This window comes from Colossoma macropomum, unplaced genomic scaffold (genome assembly GCF_904425465.1).
Source record: "Colossoma macropomum unplaced genomic scaffold, Colossoma_macropomum, whole genome shotgun sequence".
Lineage (NCBI taxonomy): Eukaryota > Metazoa > Chordata > Actinopteri > Characiformes > Serrasalmidae > Colossoma > Colossoma macropomum.
Window position 1 is genome coordinate 37,023,950 of NW_023494789.1, and position 20,866 is coordinate 37,044,815.

General features: G+C 38.1%; 1 protein-coding gene across 10 annotated transcripts in view; it reads right to left on the bottom strand.

Annotated features, from left to right (window-relative positions):
- Positions 1–960: 960 nt before the first annotated feature.
- ralgapb (Ral GTPase activating protein non-catalytic subunit beta) overlaps positions 961–20,866 on the bottom strand; it is a 37,686-nt gene continuing 17,780 nt past the window's right edge. For 5 of the 10 annotated variants that reach the window (XM_036571206.1, XM_036571205.1, XM_036571204.1 and 2 more), the window contains 21 exons: positions 18,794–18,995; positions 17,861–18,028; positions 15,996–16,110; positions 15,377–15,524; positions 15,137–15,201; positions 14,824–14,962; positions 12,896–13,029; positions 12,533–12,715; positions 12,171–12,322; positions 11,614–11,801; positions 9,187–9,290; positions 8,835–8,990; positions 7,447–7,656; positions 6,122–6,280; positions 5,825–5,984; positions 5,542–5,664; positions 4,738–4,874; positions 4,261–4,366; positions 3,385–3,460; positions 2,712–2,860; positions 961–2,276 (listed from right to left, as the gene is read on the bottom strand). In XM_036571206.1, coding sequence (XP_036427099.1) covers positions 2,083–2,276; positions 2,712–2,860; positions 3,385–3,460; positions 4,261–4,366; positions 4,738–4,874; positions 5,542–5,664; positions 5,825–5,984; positions 6,122–6,280; positions 7,447–7,656; positions 8,835–8,990; positions 9,187–9,290; positions 11,614–11,801; positions 12,171–12,322; positions 12,533–12,715; positions 12,896–13,029; positions 14,824–14,962; positions 15,137–15,201; positions 15,377–15,524; positions 15,996–16,110; positions 17,861–18,028; positions 18,794–18,995 — 3,068 coding nt within the window. In that variant the 3' untranslated portion in view covers positions 961–2,082. The remainder of the gene's footprint in view (positions 2,277–2,711; positions 2,861–3,384; positions 3,461–4,260; positions 4,367–4,737; positions 4,875–5,541; positions 5,665–5,824; positions 5,985–6,121; positions 6,281–7,446; positions 7,657–8,834; positions 8,991–9,186; positions 9,291–11,613; positions 11,802–12,170; positions 12,323–12,532; positions 12,716–12,895; positions 13,030–14,823; positions 14,963–15,136; positions 15,202–15,376; positions 15,525–15,995; positions 16,111–17,860; positions 18,029–18,793; positions 18,996–20,866) is intronic. The other 5 variants (XM_036571203.1, XM_036571209.1, XM_036571208.1 and 2 more) reach the window with 3 other exon arrangements.

The following is a 20,866-nucleotide window of genomic DNA, read 5'->3' on the forward strand; positions in this document are numbered from 1 at the left end:
ACGTCCTGATAAGAAACTGAGAAAAATGGCAGGAACAAAATCCTCCAAATCTCACTGACCCTTTCCTGCCCCCAACTAACCTTTCCTTTCACAGGACCAAAACGGTCAGAATGAAATTCTTCCAACTGAACACACTCAAGAAAGAGCTCAGATGAAAGGCAGGAGCTGAGTGAACCAGAAGCAGAACCAGCAGGGATTTATGATAAGAAGTTAATTAAAATCTTTATTTCATTACATGTGTTACATTCAATACCCAATGTGTTTCTTTAGGACACATATATGATAGGCATAAATACAAACGAGCGTTCTTTTTTGTGCCTTTCCTAATAGAATGAGTGAGCGAAACTTCACACCCTCATATTTACATGTAAAGTCCAACTTTATACAAAGTCGATGCCTTCAATATTTACAGAAGAAAAAAAGAAGAAAAGGACGTCTCTAATCAACCAAATAAAGGTCCAAGTCTTGTGCACCAGGAGAAGCGGTTCGCTGAAGTGGTTTATATTCTGAGAAGAATTCATTAATTTTTCATCAACTGGGAATTTTGTGATTTTCTACAGACACAAAAACAGATGTGATTATTTATTTTAGGAATACATGTTAACTGTTTATGATGTTCTCTCAACATCAAACCTTCCAATTGTGAGGAAAGGGACTTATAAGAGCAACACAAGACTTGTCCTTTACTGACTAAAGGCATTTTCTCTTTTTAAATGGAGGGAAGTGAAAGAGAATGAAAAAAGCAGGTTAACCTGAATGAGCATCATGGACCAGGTACAGTAATGTTTTAACAGTCATTCCTTTCAATCGACTATTCTCTGTAGTGACCTGTGTTTTAAAAGCTGTATGTCAAAAATACATGAAAGAGACAAATGACATGCCAAGCATCCCTCAGTAAATGAGAGATGAAACATGATTTTCTGTGGATCAAATAATCTGTTTTTATATATTTCTAGGATGAAAAATGAAAATAACGTCTAAAAAGACCAGTGTTTCTGACATCCAGCAGAAATTACAAAAGAAGAAAAATAAGTGGCACCTACATTTACCAGATAACTTATAAAATAGGATGAAAATCAGGAGGAAATAAAGGATCAAAGCCCTTATGACTGTTTGAATTGAAATTGTGTTTGGATAGATCACAGTCAAGCTGAACTAAAAGACACTAGCTGGTGAGGGTGACGAGCGAATCCCACCACAGTTTCAAATGCACAAATCTAGAGTTCAAGGAGGATGATAGTAAGCGCCAAACGTCTGGGATCTCTACAAGTACTGGAGTGCTCAGTAGTTTGTCAATGACTTTAAAATCTCAACCACTTTGGAGGACCTTTAAAGTCATCTTCACAACCGTTACATAAATACATAAAATGAAAAAAGCCAAACATTCTCTGAATGGAGTATTAACGTTAATAAGGACTTCTGTGAAATCAAAGTCCACGGATGACGGTATTTGAGAAAGAGAGAAAGAAAGAGAGAAAGAGAGAGAGAGAGAGAGAGAGAGAGAGAGAGAGAGAGAGAGAGAGAGAGAGAGAGAGAGAGAGAGAGAGAGAGAGAGAGAGAGAGAGAGAGGTTGGGAAGAGGAACATGAAGCTGAGGTCAGCTTGTTGGAGTGCACTGAATTACATGACCATGTCAATGCATATGAAGAATGGTAAAACCACCTGAGTTTGAAAAGAAAATAACATTATGCATCAACACAGACTGGCACGCAGGTGTGTGTATGTGTGTGTGTGTGTGTACACATGTCTGGAGGAGAAAAGCCAAAGTCAACCTATCTAAACTCCACTGCTGACACTGACATTAGTGTTTACTATGGATAGTGTTCTTAGAGTAAACTGTCTCATCTTGCATCTAATGCTTTCTCCTTTCCAGTCTTGGATGATGTAAAAATAAAAGCACATGAAATACAGTAATGAGAAAAACGGAAAAAGCATCCATTCTGGCATCAGCGTTTGGATCAGCTAGGAAGCCGTCATGGGCAATGACTGTAGTTTTTGACAGCTGAGAGACGGTGGCCATTTGGCAAAAACAAAAAAACAGCAGTTCCCCATCCATCATGGAAAAGAACCTCTGCGTGTATGTTTAAGGGTTGAGGCTAGTCTCTCCGACCTCCTGAAACAGTGATGTGTAGAATTCGGGCTCCAGCTGCTTGTTCCGGTAACGGTTAACAATTTCAGCTATTTTCTGTTTCCGTCGTACATGAGGTGGACTGTACGAATCGCTCTCCAGGCGCTTCCTCCGACATGCATTTATCACCGTCTGTCTTACTAGGAAGCCTGAAAAAAGCAAAGGACAACATAGTTAAAACACCAGACAAAACTTTGCTGTCAAGCTGGTTATTTTAAAAAAAATAACAATAATGCATGGAAGCATGTAATCCTTTCTCCTTTTTCAGTCTTCTCGTATTCTCAAAATGTTTAAAAAATGCAGACTTGATGTGAAGATTCAACTACATTAAAAACTGCATGTTTTAATACTCTGTGAGAACAGACATTAAGGCCCTGAGTTTGAGCAGTGAAACTGCTTTTTAAATCTCACAGCAGCTTACATGTGAATGGATGTCCACTGCCTTTCAAGCACGCTGCAGCCATTCTGTCAATGCTGATATTTAATGATCTTGACATGCTGTAGATCAGCATGTCAAGCCAGAGCAGTCAAGCCAAATCAGAGTAAGCAGAAACTGGTAAACAGACACATAAACAGAAGCCTACCCAGTGATCGCCTGCTGACCACCATATTATCCACTAGTGGGATGACCATGCTGAACTTCCCCATGGCTCCATGCAGTTTGATGCGGAATAGACCCGTCTTCAGTGGGTGAATGAAAATGACTGGGACATCCTTCTCCGAGGAGCTGGGTCTGAGACAAACAATGAACAAAATTATACATCACAAATCAAATCATGCACCCTCACAAGTTTGGCAGACAACTAGCTTTTCAAAAAAGGTTTTTTGTTTTAAAAATCCAGATGAGCATGTTATTTTTGCTGGTTTGCAATAACAGTGCAATGCAATAACAATAATGTTTGTAAGGTTTGTAAAAGACTAATCAGGACTCAACACTCAGCACTTAAGCCTTCAAGTGTTTAAACCATCTTTGGGCCAAAAGAGTTGTACATTTTTACATTAGCTGAGAACAAAAAACAATATGGAGGCAAAACTCCATACTAAGAAAGACACTTTGATGAAAATGAAGCTCAATGTTGCAGAATACACCCAAAGTATTAGCAAAAAACTGCCTAATGTTAACAAAAACATTTCATGTATTATTTTATATAAACAATAAAGTGCAGTAAAAATTAGCCTGAAAATTTTACAATAAAGCAAGATGACCCCAAACTACTAAGCAGCAGTGTAAATCAGCTCAGACTTATGAATACTGACCTGGAAGCACTACTGTTGACCGCACTCTCCACTCCTGTGCTGGTCTCTGCCAACAACTCGGACACAGGGAAGTTTTCTGCAAAGATACAAAATCACACTCAGGTCAGACGCTTATGATCAATACTGACTGATCACTAAAAGATTGTTTTGCGGTTTAAAGAGCGAGACAGCCATGCATTCACAGCCCTACATACAGCCTGAGTGAAGCTGAGAGTTTTTATTCAGCCAACAAACACTGAATTATTTAGTCTTGCAAACAAGTTTTTATTATTTGCAGCAATGAATACTGGTCTAACAGGTAAACTTGTTATTATTGTTATTATAACTACTATTATTATTTTAAATAATAGCAAGCAGTCACAAAACTGCTGTCTGATATCTGCATACTAATTTTTCTTTTTTTTTTTGTATTTTATTTTTCCCCCTAAGATCCACTTATAAGCTCTGTGTAATTTTATGTAACAAAAAACAGTCATAAATTGTTCTGATGTGACAGTTTTCTTTGGTCCTTAGAATAAAACAGGATAGATACTGTGCCTTTACGACTGAGATTTGTAAATGAGCTCTGTTCTGATTGGTTACCTTGTATTGTGCCTTATTCAAAAAGCTGCCTGGGCTAAAACACTTAGTACTTTAATGTGAATGAGTGGGGCTAAACTGTTTCGAAACTTTAACAGTGTTTACACATTACATCAAACTAGAATATTTCAATAAAGCAAAGAAAATTTCTGTTTTCCAACATATGGACCCTAAATCATGATGTCATCATAATAAAAACCAATACAAAACCTGTGTTTATTATGTCTTATTTTGGATTAATATCCTCTCAGCAGTAGTCTCTCCAAAACACATCATTTTTGTTCTTTTTTCTCTTACCAATGTCATCATATCGCTCCACCCAGACTACCAGTACTTTAGTCTCAGGACCCAGAGGAGGTATACTCCTGCCTGATGGCAGCCTCTTACTCTTCACTGTGGGAGACTGACACAAAGAGACCAACCGTTACACAATACAGTAAACAAACATGTATATCCCAACTGCAAGCGTTTTTGACTCGGATACTGTGCTGATATTGTTGATGTCCTGCTTTTGAAACATGTTATCGGATGCGCCAAGGGCAGACAAGTAAAATGAGAATCTTGTTTTCTGTACAGGGATTTCTGCTACGGGAAAAAAACATCAGCAAATTGTTTCCCTGCAGTGCAGAGTGCCCAATTCTAACTCTCTTACACTAGGTCTGCAACTGTGCATTTCATCTGTTGAAGTTTCTGCAATGCCAATTTCTCTTCTGGAAAAATGGCTGGCTGTAAATATGGTCACCATAGTGCAAATCTATATGTGTATGTGTTTACCCGTTGTGTAGGGCCCATGTTGTCTGAGTGGTTGGGGAAGAGCTCCAGTGTGAGGTTGGGTTGTTTCAGCAGGCTCGGCAGCAGCTCCATCTGAGAATCAGAGTCTGCTGTGGGGAAACTGTTCTCTGATGACTCCGCTAAACGTGCACCCGTGTGGAAATGCACAAAGAAAACCAAACAGACAAACACACAAACATACGCACAAATTCTCAATGCACTTTAATTATTAATTGAGTTAACTAAAATACTCTAGATTTATGTATGTAAATTTCATTTTTTACTTACATAACATGTATTTAATACTACTCTTACACAGACCAAGAATCTTTTTATTCATCGGTTATTTTATTTTATGTTTTCCTTGCTGCTGATTGTCTGGTGCCTGTTGCCACAATATTTCACTTCTGGCCACTAAAACGGACAGTCTTGGAGATTTTTTAGTTTTTTCCCTTTTAACAAACAACCAGACCCGTTGAATTTTAACATATTAACAAATATCCAGGGTTAATAACAAAACGAGCATTTTACACCCTCCTGTGTGAGATCCAGAGCCTGTTTGGTGGACACAGAACTAACAGCAAATCAGATTTTGTCAGCTGTAGTGCTAATGTTGGCCCCACTATAGTTAATGTGACAGCAATGTACACTTTATTTGTGTAAAGTTTTGAATACATTATTATCACTCTGGAGTCTCCACTGGCTTTTGGTTTTGTTTAAAATTCTAACCTCTGATCATTACAAGAATTAAAACACGAACATAAAAAGAAAAGAAATAAAAGCCAGCTTTGAAGTGTTAGTGTTTACCAGAGGAGTCACTGAGTGAGGGCACCACGAAAGCAATTTCAGTGAGGGCATCAGCGTAGTAGAGAACCCTCTTCTCTCCATTAAAAATCCCAACTCCAGTGTCACCCACAGCCACACACTCATCTGCAGCAAGAAAAGGGACCAAAAAACTCTTTAAATCAATAATGTCAATAGTAACAGCCTGACAGACAGGAAATTATACCTCACCACCATCTTCTGCATCAGAATTATACAATGGAAAGCCAAATGCAGATTGCTGACTGAGATGTTTAAAAGTGTGTACCTGGTGTATCAGTGCCATTGGATGTGTTGATGGTCCAGCTGGTATACACACTCCCAGTCCAGCCTGGGTGTTGTCCTACTTCAACCGGCCAGCCCAGAGATAAGAGAAGCTCCACAAAATGTGGCTGCACATTCGCAGAGGATTCTACGTTTCTCAAGATCTGCAAATACGCACAAACTCAGTGTACAACAGACAAAAAAACTTCAATAGGACACAAACACTCCTTACAACTTGTTTAAATGTCACTGGTGGCTTAAAGAAGGTGCACTGCTATGACCTGCCACTGACTGTGTTTACCTCTTGGCTGCTCTTCTGTCCCGCCTTCATGTAGAAGATAAAAACTGTGTCACAGGGTCGGCATGGCAACAAGTCTAGGTAGCCGATGTCATCAAAGAAGCCTGACATAGTCGAGTCTAGAGCAATGAGGTGAGGAGGCAAACGGCTATTACCTGGCTCCTGGAAACAAAATATACACACATAAAATTATACACACACACACACAACAGTTGCTGATCCAACACTCATATTATTCACTAGTTTGATCTTTTATTTTTGCATTTTCTCCTTTTTTCCTTTTTTTTTTATAACAGCATCAGCAAAACAATCAGTCTGGAATGTTACAAATTTAAAGCAAAAAAAAAAAACATTCAGAGACAAAAAGCATTAAAATAATATAACACATAAAAATAAAAATGGGCACACATAAAAGAAAAACAACACATATGACAATACGCTAACATCTAAATAAGAGTACAACCATTATGTACAGTACTGTGCAAAGTCAGCGACCACCCTTTCATTTGTTTAATTTCAAGTATAAGGTATTAATTTTTCAGATTCAGGAAAAAGCTGAAAACTTTTATTTAACTGAATAATACACTGACACCTTAACAATTAAATATAATATCTATTTTCTTTTTTTTTCTTTCTATATAGGGTGTCCAGGTTTTGGCTTTATTATTGCTTCCATTATTTATGGGAGACTTTCAGAGTTTCAGTTTTCAAAGAAATCTACAGGGGTATTTTTCCACAGTTAAGTTCAGTTTTGAGTTGGTTACATTTTCTGCTTCTCATAGTCAAAGTAACCTTGATTAAAAATGTAGACTTATCAGTCGATAAAATCTTACTCCACATCTCATATGCTAAATTTCATTGGTTCTCCTTTCAATCTAGTTCCTTTACTCAGTAATAGTCTCTTGACAGCTACACATCCTTTCAGACTCATAGTGTTGAACAGGATGAACAGAAACACCTGAGATTTTTTTCAGATCTGAAACAAGAGTGGAGCTCAATTTTCTCCTCTCTCTCACAGATGGAAGTTTTAAGTGCTGTTTAGCTATTTAGTCAAATTTATTTTGATCTACCAGGTTTTGCACAGTTGTTAGGAGTCTATGTATATGTTTCCTGCTTTTTTCTGACACTGAAAAAAAAAACATGACAGCTGTTTTGACTGGAAATTGAATAAACAAACAGTTGGTCTCTGACTTTTGCACAGTGCTGTGTAGGCTAAATGGGAATATTCTGCAAAAAAGAGAACATAAAGAATAAGCGAAAGCATAAGGTATAAAGAGAAAACATTGCTAAGAAAGGGAGGAGGTGTTAAGTCTGATAGCTTCTAATACCTTGAGGGCCTCTAGCGACAGGAAGCCAAAGTGTGAAAGAAAGAGGCGAGCAGTTTGGAACTCCTGTGCTGGAGGAGGAGGTTTACAGTCGGTCAGTGGATCAGGGAAGGGTTTATTCCTCCACAGCTCCTCAGTGTAGTGCTCTAAAGCGGTCTCATACTCTATCTGCTTCACCATCACACCACGCAGCTTATCATGCTGCAGCTCCAGCTGAAACATATGCACATGTATCAGATTAGTGAAGTGAAAGTCCCCCTGAATGGCTTAATTCATTTAATACTTCATGGGAAGTGGTTTATGAGACAGTAAATACTGACTTATCGCCCACATTCCCTTCCTAACACACACTGAAAACAATGAAAGGATTAAAAAAAACAAAGATTGATCCCTTCTACTGAAATTCTAAGAAAGTAAATTCCCATTTACCATGAAATGACATAAAGGTGACTTTTATAATTTTCACCACAATGTCTATTACCTAAAACAAATACAACACACAAATGCACCTTTGCCAGCTTGGCCCAAACTGCAAACCTTTTCCACCTACCCACTCATACCTTACATACATATTTTGCAGTCACATATTCATATATCTAGGACAGTTTCCATTTCCAGGAAAAAAAATGCATAACAACTCTTAAATCTGTACACTTTAAAACCAATGCTGTCTTTAAGTTCATGGTGGCTTTTGTGGTTTGTTCTGTTAGCTCCTTTCAGTGCTCAGAGCTTTTAAACCAGAATGGGCTAATACCGTGTCTAGGCCTTCTGATTTGCACTGGCTAAAATGATAACTCTGTTGTCATTACTGCTTGATGTTCAGAGCATTTAACTCTTTCACATCTGACTTGTTAAAGTTTCCAGTGCATTAAAAATCACATCTGCTGTTTTCGTCCATAAAAATCAACACGAGTGTGAAAAGCCCTCGCAACAACTAAATATTAACCTAAATCAAGAATGATCTTTAAGTAACCAGTATTTCTCGATAAGTGGTCCTGGCTCTATTTTTAAACATTATCCCAATATAATTTGTGTTTACGCTGTTAAACACACCTGCTTAATTTAATTGTCAAATTGCAAAGTCTTTGTCTTCAGTGTCCCCATAATAACAGCAAAATAAGTAATTATGGTGTGTACACCCAGATGACCAGTTTGTGACAATGCACCACATCCCCACACTCATGTTCAAACTCACAACATGATCTGAGTACTTCAAGGCTGTAGTACAGGACATGTAGGATTCCTGTTAGTCAAAAAACACAGCTCATCTAATTCCAGTCTTATTTAAACAATGTATGTACAATGTAATGGTTATTTCATCTAACACTTTTGACATTGATAACCTCAAAAAGCACAAAACTGTCATTTTCCAAAAGTGAGACCATTCTTACCTCCTTATCTACTATATCATGCAGGTCTGGAATGCTTAGGTCAGCTTTCACAAACGGAATCTTGTCCACCTCTTCTGGGAACGGTCTGTGCTTAACATTAAACCGAATCCCCACGTCGTTTTTGGGAGTTGGCCGACCCTCTGGAACAAACACCTGCTGTAGGATGAGAGACAGTGAAAATGAGAAACTGGTCTACAATATTTTTGTTCACTGACTGTTTTATTTGAAAGATTGGCTTTGTTTTATGTAAGATGCATTACACTGTACTGTATACACCGACATGAGCCTTTCACTATGATTGCCTTTTAAAAGTATATTAATGACCTGACTGGTTGTGGGGGGAATATTTTACCTTCTGATTGGCCCTGGCTCCTCGAGGCTGATGGAAGAGTTGCATGGTCCAGGCGTGACGACCACACATGCCTCGGATCAGCATTGTGACAGATGGACAGGGGTCTGAGGAAACACACGCGCACAGCTGTTACATCATCTTCATTGTATGGTAAGAACTGACATTTTCTCTCACCATTTCCTTGATGGCCACTACCATAAATCATTTCTAGGTATGACTTTTAAGTTATCATTAAGTCTTCAACATTAATATTAAAAACAGAATCGGTTACACTTTACTGTAGGGTTCTGTTCATACGGCTACATGACACTTACATAAGCTTGTCATGACAACTGACATAACCCTACATAAATGTTTATAAATACTTATTCCAATAGGCGTCATCTATCATAAAGGCTACTTCAGCTGACTTTGATCAAAATGTAACCTTTATAGCAAGTCTGCCTGCTGAAATAAGCATTTATAAACAGTTATGTAGGGTTATGTCAGTTGTCATGACAAGCTTATGTAAGTGTCATGTAGCCGTATGAACAGAACCCTACAGTAAAGTGTTACCACAGAATCTTAATCATTTAAAAATCTTGTTTTTTATAAGCTAATAACACTATTTTTCATATATTCTATACACAATATACTAGAGATGAAACGGTTACCGGTTTCACGGTAAACCGCGGTAAAATTAATGACGGTTAGTAGTACCGTTTGAACTTTAAAGTGTCGTTAAAACCGCGGTCGTTTACCGCGGTGTGAAAAACTCGCTGCACAGAATCAAACAAAGGCAGAATCATCTCACGCAGCTCTGTGTATGTGGAGGGGAAGGGGGAGGGGGAGGGGTAGAGAAGGGAGAACATGGCGGAATGTAGTGACAGAGATTCGGAGATATTTCAGCCTTCTATGAAGACCAAGTCTGACATTTGGTCATGTTTTGGGTTTTATAAGGATGCAGAAGGAAAGTTCATTGAAGATGACCACCCTGTCTGCAGAACAGGCCGAAAGAAAATAGCGGCGAAAGGGGGCAACACATCCAACCTTACGAGTCATCTTCGCGACCACCACCCGCTACTTTTTAGAGAATGCAAGGTTAACTTTAACGTAGAAGTCCGTGGGGACTTCGAAATAGAAGAAATGTCATGGTCTGTGTGGTTTAACTTGTGCTTATGGTTCGTTAATAATATAAAATGAAGCTTTAAGCGTCAAAACATTCGGTGAATCAACTGTGAATCGAAACTAAAGCCTTTAACACATATTTCTGTGGAGCAGAGTCTCCAAAATGAGCTCTAAGTTAACAGTCACACAAGCTCTGGAACGAGACGCTGCAGAGGTTCAATCTGCACAGCTCCCCTTTCTCGCTTGCAGTGTTTACTGTCTGAGAAGAGAATTACACCGTCTCAAATCACTCAGTGTCCCTAGTGCGCTACTGTTCAAACAAACACGATCATCATTAACAAGCAATTGAGTTTTAAATAGGGAATTTCTAACCTATTGTTAATATATTGTTATTGTGAACATTTCACACTCTCTTTGGGATGAAGGATTTGCTATTTCATGATCCACGGAGTGCACTACATAGGGAAGATAGTGTGCTTTGAGACGGGACCTTGCGCGAGTAAACGCTGTGTGCCGCTTTTAGGAAAAGCAGAGTTTCAGAGATTAAACTTTAGGAGTGTTTCTGCCGCAGCTCAGATGCGCGTTAATTTTAAGTTATGTTTTAGTTTTAAAATGCTTTTAGAGAAGCAGCTCCACAGGTGAAGACACACTGTAAGTTCTATGCTGTCTGCACGGTCACGCAGTTCCTCTGTGATTTTGGCTATTTTTCCTGGTGCACTGTGTTGATTAGGGTACAGCGCCACAACGGCACAATAATAATAATGACAGAAATCCCCCAAGTGCAACACTTCTCAGAAGTAGTAATTTTCCATTAAGACCCACCTCAGAGTTGGTCCAGATTTAATTCTCTATGCAGGGAAATCCCTAATTATTGTAATTAATAATAATAATAATTACAATGGTAATAATAATAATAATTATTATTTACAACAGTAATAATAATAATAGTAATAACAGTAATAATAATACATTTGCTATTCTTTTGTTTACAGAGTATTGTAGGTAATACAAAAGTAATACTACCAATGTATTGACTATATTTTTTTAATGTTTATGCAAACAAAAAGTGCATATTGCTGCCAATTCTATCTGTGTTAATAAAAAAGTTGGTGAAACGAGTTTCAGTTTGTGTATCAGTATTTATTTATTTATTTATTTTACTTTTCAACGCTTTTGAACAATATCGCGATAATATCGATAATCGTGATAATTTTGGTCATGATAATCGTGATATTAAATTTTAATATCGTTTCATCTCTACAATATACATACATCTGCGGCATCATACCAGTATACGTAAGCTTAATATGCTTTACTCACTCTGCTCATTGCCAAGCGGCTGCTCCAGCATGGCCAGAATGACCGAATTGTCGAGGACATAGTATCTAAAGTTACTGTGAGAGGTGGACGTCAGCCTAGAGTATTTAATTAGCGTGTCCTCATTTAGCAGGCTGCAGGGGGAGGCAGGGCCACTTGGGGATGGGAAAGCCCCCACCACTTGCATTATACTGGAACAGAAGAGAACAGAACAGAGGACTGAGCGAAATGCCAAATAAAATTGGTTCAATTAGCAACACCTGAACTTACTGCAATTACAGTAATAAATATCAGTTCAACCTTTGTTTTATCCTAAAGCTCAAAGCTCAATGCCCCATCACATGATATAAAAGGTGTTGTTTCAATCATCAAAGGTCTTTTCTTACAAAACTAACACATGCCTTTTTGTAGCTATGGTGAAAGTTCACATACCAAAACAGAAACCAGCGAAGAGTCCACCAGAAAATGTTTCTTTTTGTGTGAAAAAACACTGGTAGTCTATTTAATGGACTAACATATATATTATTACCATATCTCATTTTACAGGATGTCAAACTCACCATGACAAAGTGGCTTCAGCCGCATCTTTGACCCTCATGGAGGCGGGGTTATGCTCTTTGTCACCTTTATACCTCACTTCCTGCTCACCTGTCTTCGACTTGCTGCCCGAGATGCCCAGTTCCACAATCTCTAACACCTCTATCAGGCAATCCTGCAAAACACAAAGATAGCAGATATGCACTTGACCATACTGTTGTATACTTACAACAACTATGAAGCATCACACATCATGGAAACTAAAATTACGATCCCAAAGAAAACAGAGACAGAAGACAAACAAAACCTGCTTTTAGCTCATTATATTACTATGATAATGGTCACAGCTTCTTCAACCTTAACTTGATTAACTGGATGTACACACCTTCTCATTGAGCATGTCAGGATGTTCTGTAAGCCACACACAGAGGCACTGGAAAGCAGCTACGATCATAGAGTGCAGGTCTCTGGAGTGGAGGGGAGCAGGTCTACTGCACTGGTACACAATATAGCCACAAACTGAACTGACAGCCCGCTTACGATCTGATGACTCCACACTCGCCTTCACCTAACAACAAACAGCATACAAGTAGTACTGTCATAAATACTCACAATAAAAATCCATGTAAGTCTTTAATTCGTTAAGTTTTTGTACAACAAAGAAAACCATATGCTATTGTTTGGAAAAGTTAGGTGTCCCCAAACTTTTGACAATGTTGCCATCATATCACACAATAATTTCACGCACCTTGGCGAGGCCGGCGAGAAGCTCGAGAGCGGCGAGCGAGATGCTCATGTCAGGTCTCCACTGTGAGTTTAGTCTTTGGGTGACCAGATGTATGCTACGGATCAGCAGGCCAGCCGCCGTGTCTGTGTGGAGAGCTGGGATATAACACACAGCACGCCACAGAGAGCGGGTTAGTCACACACACACACGCCAAGCCAAGCACAGACACACAGCCAGCAGCCAGTAGTGGTAATGTCATACACACAAGCACATGTACGCACACATGCATGTATTCTAACATACATACACTAACTTTACACGCTACACTATGTCAGTCATTCATATGAACATCTAGGGATGCACCGATCTGACTTTGTCTCCTGAAACAGATTCCAATATCTAAACTCAGGATACCAGCTGATACTGAGGACAGATCTGACTACTTTTTCGCTCCACTTCTGACATTTGTGCATGTTTATGTACCGAAAACAATCACAATTTATTTTTACATGAACATTTTACAACTTTTCTTTATCCCTTAGAATTAAACAGGCTGTTTTTGTTATTGCTCCTTCAAAATTGATATGTAAATGGCCTCTGCTCTGCTTGGATGCCCTGTACTGTGCCTCATATAAGAAGTAGTGCAGGCAGAAACATTCCATATAGCTTCAACATTAATGGGAATGGCTAAACTGCTGTTGGCAGTGGATAAATGTGAATAGGTTGGATTTTTCACAACATCATAAAAATGGTGAATTCAAAACGGCTGTTTTTGCAGCTTCATTTTCATATATAGACAGTACGGACTGGGGCTTGAACAATATGTTTTGAAAGATCTTAACGTACTACAGCAAATTCTTTTACTTCAAAAAATGTGAGAAAAACATTTCCATGATATTTCCATGATTCTCCATAAAAACATACTGTTACAACTGAAGAGTGCATTCAAAAACATGATATATCTATTTTAAGAATTCTTAGTAATAAGGACATTTTAAAATGAAGTTCACTGGGCTTCATATTACTTCACATTAAACCATATTCCAATTTATTTTAAGGTTACAAAGTCTAACTGATCACAGTAGACACCTTAACTAAATCACTTCACTATCTCCAAATCACACAAAAACTATTTTTCTGGCCTACATTAAATTGCTGAAAATGTAAAAGCCTGAAATAGTTGCTGATGAAGCTGATATGAAGCACAACAGAATAAGAGAAGCACTCCTGAATAGGGACTTTATTCTGATGCACTGTCATGCTCTCTTAAGATTAAGCCTTTTAAGTTGGCCCGCTGCAGCACTTCATAGAGAATTGTGCACCAGTTGCCATTAATAAAAACACAAAAGTGAACGTTTGATGGATATCTCGTTTTGAAAAACTCGGTTCTATTTTAGCACGTCTGTGTCTACAAAGAGTATAGACAGTGGAACGGTCTCATCTGGTCAATATACAATCTGTTCAGCATCAGTGCTAATACTGAGCCAGTGTATCAGATCAGGTGCATCACTATCAACATCAATGATCAAATGAACATGGCATTCTAAAATAAAAAAAAAGTATAAATAAATATAAAAAGGGCATATATTTTCAGGCAGTTCACTGAGAAACTGAAGTTTTGGTTCTTACACTAGATCACCTGCTACACACAGACTCAAACAACTAGCAAAATACTTTTCTGACCATGCGACATTTACAAAGACACCATGCCTTGTAGACAAAAAGCACTGCAAAGCATACTGTACGTTTGCAATATTCAGACAAACTTAGAAAAACAAAGTGTGTAACATGAAGTCCACTTGAGACAATCCATGCATTTCATGAGAAAGTCCCATTTATCTCTAAAGAAACAATAAGCATGACCAGGTGAAGACAGCAGCCAAGTCTTTTCTGAATCATCTACGACCTGGGTTTGCCAAAACGCCAGCACAGAGTCTCTGAGGACTTACCGTAGTCTCGCAGCAATGCCTGGGCGGGTCTCTCGCTGTCGGGAGTGGTAGCCTCTGAGCTGCCTGCACTGGCATTGCTGATTCCACTGTTATTGCGACTATGGCTCTTAGCCAAGGAATGACTTCCATCCACGCTTCCCTACACATGGCAAAAAAACAGAAGACAGAGCTACAGAAACAAAAGAATCATTTTCTGAACATACATCTTACTTTTCCTATAGTATAGACACCACACTCTATAGATATCATAATGCACGACAGTACTTACTTACTGATTACAACTATTAGGAGTTAAGAAATGCAGTCAACTTACTACTTCAGCTTGGGCACCTATAGATTCCAACAGTGCTGAATCCTGAACAATATTCAGCATTGCAGCTGTAAAATGAACACATAACTTACATTTAACCATCTCAATGCCTCTATGAGACAGGACGGTGGAGAAAGATCTAACAAACTTATACACAATTGCAAAATATGTGCAAGAATCTAACTACATAACAGCCAAACATTATCAACAAAATCAGCAAACAGAAGTATTGAGGAAACAAACCTAAAATCATCTGTGTATTGATGGGGTCTGTCTCTGTTTGCAGGGCACCAATCAAGATATTCACCAATCGCAGCTTCAGCGAGAGGAAAGTTACCGCTTTGTCATGAAGTGAGTTGTCATCATTGCTGAATTTACCCTCCAAAAGAACCTGAATATGACATTAATGAGATTAAACAACCAGTCAACTATGTGAGTCACCTCAGTTGGTAACAGGGATGGAATGAAAATTTCACATTATGACATCAGTCATCAAAATGAACAGCTTTGGTTTCATTGTGATAAACACTGAAAATGTTTAAAAAGCACTACATGTCTGACCACAGACTTTACCTGAACTCTTCATATTTCTTTATAACAAAAATTAAACTACAAAATAAAAAACCAAAAGCTCTCTGCAGAAGCTCAGTATTTACTTCCACGACTATTAATTAAATTATTTTCTTAAAAGATGACAATCATTTTTATTTTCATTATTAATGATTTAAATAGTTTATTATTGGGTTATATACCATGGTGTTAACTAACCCATTCACAGTTTGAATGGTACAAAGATTTAGGCACACTCATTAAACCTCTGCAAGTCACAAAGACGCGTCTATCAGTGTTTCTATGTTTTTACCTCCGATTTGACGTTGCCAAAATGGTGTGGTAGAGGCAGCATGGACAGCAGAATGTTGATGGAAGCTCTTCTCAGTTCAGTGGGATTTACATATGACTTAAATTTGGTCAATTCACTGTAAAAGAAGGAAAACTGTTAAGGCGCCCAAAACAATTCAGAAACATCTGGACTAACAATCAATTCTAAAAAGCATTTGCGAAATGAAATTCTATTGTGATATCAGTCAAAGAAGAAATGGATCCTAGGCTAATGTAGCTATTACGATGTATAATGTATAATGTAGAATGTATACTGAGGAGAACTGCTACTCAGTACTGTCTTCCGGTTTGTCAAACACTAGAGGGCGCTCCTGAGCGAGTTAAGGTAAGGATTTGAGCAAAATCATAGTTCGTAAATGCTAAAACATTTTATATCCATGACATTTTAATGTGACTGCTGTTTTCTTACATATGTGCGGAACATCCAGAAGAGTTTTTAAACATTCTTTTGGTGAAGCCGGTGTAGCAACTCTAGCTTGTTAGGTGGTTGTGTTTTTTAAGCTAAATATACTTAAAAAGTTCTGGGACCCCCAACCCCTCTCCTTTCATCAACTGTCAACTGCAGAAACAGTAGTAAATGCAGTTTCTCAAATCACCGGACAGTTTACTGCTTCCCAACTGTACAAAAGTTGGCCCACTAAGAGAGAGCATTCATTTATTTCTTCGAAATACAAATTTGCGTAACTTACTGCAGTTTATTTACTATAATATTTACCACATACATCCAGTAATCACAAATTACCATCGCAATTCAACATGACTAAAGTGATTTAATCTTACTTTATGAATAAGCTACTTTGTCAGTTCAACTTCCATAAAACTGCAGTGGCATGACTGCATGACCTTCCGAGTCCCACAGTGTGCAAGAATCCTGCTTTGTTCACCTCATTCATCTCTGCAGAGGCCACCCAATCAAGATGCTACAGACTCTTCAGGTTCAGGCTAGGATTAACGTCTGCTTTCAAGTGCACTGATTTGTCTACTGTCTTCACTAGAACCTGCCCGACTTTACTGCTATGAAGATGTGCCAAGCTTTTATTTTATTCAGTCTCTCCACTGCTTGCTAGATATTCCACAAAGTATATAATTTGCAACTTAACACTTCTTCATATCATCCTCCCATTCTTCTATGGTGGAAGGACAAGGTAAAACTAAATCACCTCTGTTTGACATTGTGTTGGTATGCTCCAACATGTTTGCTGTTAGTAAGCCAAGGATTTATTACAACTGTTTTACGGATTCCTGGAAGCTTTGTACATATTTCACGCAAGAACTTAGGAAACAGGCTTTTACGACTGGGCTTGAGAACATTGTGGATAGAGGTAATTATTCATTTCCTGAACACAGATCAGCATAAAACATTTTAACAGCACCGCTATATTTTTGAGCGCTTTTGAATTCGAGTCATAAGACGTTCTAATGGTGCAGCGTGTATGTTTAATGTCAGTGAGTGTGAACCACTTCACTCCAATGTTTTAGCACTGAGTAGCAGTGCTGCCCAAACCCTGTTTGCTGTACAAAAAAGGAAACATACAGGTAAGTTCTCTTTGCTTTTCAGTGAAATATATCCTTCTACTTTCCAAAATTAAAGGAAGGTCCTGGACAAATGGTTAGAAACTATCCGAACTTTTCATTTTCACCCCCATTAATTGAGGACTCGCTCGCGGGCGCCCTCTGGCGTTTTGCAGTCATGTTTTTCATATAACGGCAGAAATAGGAAGTGGCCAGGCTCCCCTTAAACTGGCTTTGAAAACAAGCTAGCAACCTGATAACATTCATTTAGAAATAGGCCATTTTATATATTGAGATGCAAATGTTCGTCCTCACCGATCAGGTAGAATAATTTCCAGTGCAGATATAAAGTACGGAACCACTACATTGATCCCTTTCAGATCAGAGCAAAACAGAGCTGAGGAGTTCAAGATAATACTGGCCAGAACTGGCCTGCAGATGAAGTCAGAAATCTGAAGGCCTTGGATGAGGACCATGTAGAACCTGACGAGAAATAAAGCACAGATCACTTGAATAAAGAAGAAAATGAAACAACTGAGTTTATCACCAAAACCTCGCTTGGATGTTTGTACAATGTACACAAGCATCTGAACAATACATTTTGCCTTACACAATCAAATGAATATAATTATATGGATAAAAAACTGATTTCTGTTCAACCAATGTTAGGATCCAAATTTAAAAAACACAATATTGCAGACTAAAGAACAGAGAACAATAAACTGATGATCATCATATTACAATGCAAAACTGCTGATGGAAACTTGATGACAAATCTTTCCTGCATGCTATTTTATCATCACATCTACTGCACATGTTCATGCACTGCAGGCTACTGCAGGTTACATAATTTGTTTGCTTTAGGGGTCATTCTTTCATAGCACTGTGAGAGTTTCAGAAATGTCAGAAATGCTGTAATAATAATGTGTATATACAGTCATATGCAATGGTTTAGGTCAAATTACATGTTTATTGCTTTTTCTAAGTATCCTGCCTTCTCCCCAAAGACCGCTTGGACAGGCTCCAGCCCTTTTTGGGTTTTTTTTTCCCCAGTAGGTAAAGCTCAGCAAATAAATAGAACTGTGCACTAAAAACCAAAAAAATACCATATATAAGTTTATTCCCTGTAGAGGATGTTTTCTCACTCAATAAAACATGTAATTTAATCAGGAGCATTCAAACTCTTGCATACAACTGTATCTAGCATTCGACTACAGTTTACTACAAACGGTTCTTCAATTACTCTACCTGGACAGGTAAACAGGTAGAATTTCCTCTCCTGTTTTTTTGCTGCAGAAGATTCTGCATAGTGTTCCACAGGCCTCCGCTCGACCAGACTCATAATTGTCTGGAAACTCATTGGCATCAAACATGGGGTTTGAAACCATGGTGTCAGTAGACAGCTGAGAGCCTTTTCTCCTCAATTCAACTCCAGCCTGAGTTGCAAGGGCTGAAAGAAGGAAAAGGATAAAAGAGAAAAAAAGAAAAAGAAAAAAAAAAACGAGAGAGAGAGAAAGAGAGAGAGAGAGAAGGACAGGAAGAGAGACAAAGTCTAAGTGACGGCTTTATATGCCCACTAAAAAACGGTATTAACAGGGATTACAGACAAAGAGATCCACAGACCAAAAAGGTCTTTGGAGATTGTGGTTAAACTGAAATACTGGGACATTTTACTGCATTTTAAGTATTGCTTAATAAGTTTAATTGTACAAATTGTGATCATTTAAATAACTGTTCTCTATGTTGCAGACCATTACCCATTTTTGTTATTATCCCTGTCCTGGTCAATCAGTTGTTCACAGCATATGATCTGGTCATATGTTTCATCATCTCTAAAAGACAGTAACTTATGAGCAACTTCAAAAGCACTTTAATAAAACCTCTATACTTTCATCCTGAGAACAATAGCTTTTTTAAAATCACACAAAAAAATTAGTAATAGTAATTTTCGATCTTTGAGTACAACAGACACAACAAAAAGACAAGCTCTCCTGGTCGGCCTCCCTGTTATCAAGCACATCAGTTCAGATTTTTTAAGACAAATGTGGAAAAAGACAAATTACTGTTGGTCAGCATCTCTAAATAACACAATAAAGGCACAATATGGCAGAAACAATTTGCACACACATCCACAACATGCAGAAATATCCATACAAAACTTAAAACAAAAATAACTAACAAAAATAATCAAATGATAACCAAAGAAAAGCTACTAAAATAAAACACCAGGCGAAACTGAGGATAACGTTGGTTGTGGTGTTTCTTTGGAGAAGATCGGTTAGTAGAGGTCCTTTAGGTGGATGATATGGGCAAGAACTGGTTGTATGATGGAAGGTTAGGTTGCATCCAAAAAGGATCAATCACAACAAACATTCTCAGACCTTTGCTGATGGTCTGACCTCCTAATTATCATTTCATAAGGGGAATACAGAATATTTGTTGCATTTGAGCCAATGACATTTGGGCAGCAGTCAATGTACTCCCCGGACCCCTAATACCAGAACCAAGCAGTGTATGGTCAAATCTCTTGCCCCAAGAAAACAATACTGCAACAACAAAAAGTGACAGTGTCAAAGCAAAAGATAAATAAATCAAAAGAAAATTAACCAAATAATTGCAACTGGTAAAGCTTGTGTTCCTACTTACAAGATTTATAAGAAAGAAGAATTTGGAAAAATGTTGCTGCAAGATAACAGAGATAAAAATGGAAACAAATCAAAGAACAGCAGTAATAGAGATCCAGAAACTATGAAGAATGTCAAAATCGTTCTTTGTTTGGTTTTGTGACTTTAAATACTTTGATAGTTCTAAAGCTAAAGCTAGGAAGCAAACGCAGTGCCTATAACAAGATACTGAGTTTCAGTTATTCACCATGCATGAGTAGAAACGGAACGAAAAGGAAATAAGCAAACATAAAATGGACAATCAGCCTACCTAAAACTACCCACAATTCAAAATGAAATAAAGTGTTCGGCATTCAGCTCAGAATACTGTTTTAATGAGTTCCTGAAAACATAATCTATAACAGTTTTTTTCTTTCCCAAGTATAATGCAAGTTTTACGCATTTTGTCAAATTAATACAAATCATCTGACTTCACAGTTCCAGGTGTATTTGACAGGTTCTTTGTCAAGGCTCAATATAGTTTCCAAAACAGTTTCAAAGACTCCAGGTTTGAGTCTCTAAATACTGTTATAAATAAGTGGTTATCAAATAATTCCTCAGGGACCCCCAGATGGTACAGATGTCTGTGTCAACCTAAACTACAACACACAGGGATAGAGCAAAAACCTAGACTGCCTGGGGGACCCTGAGGAATGGC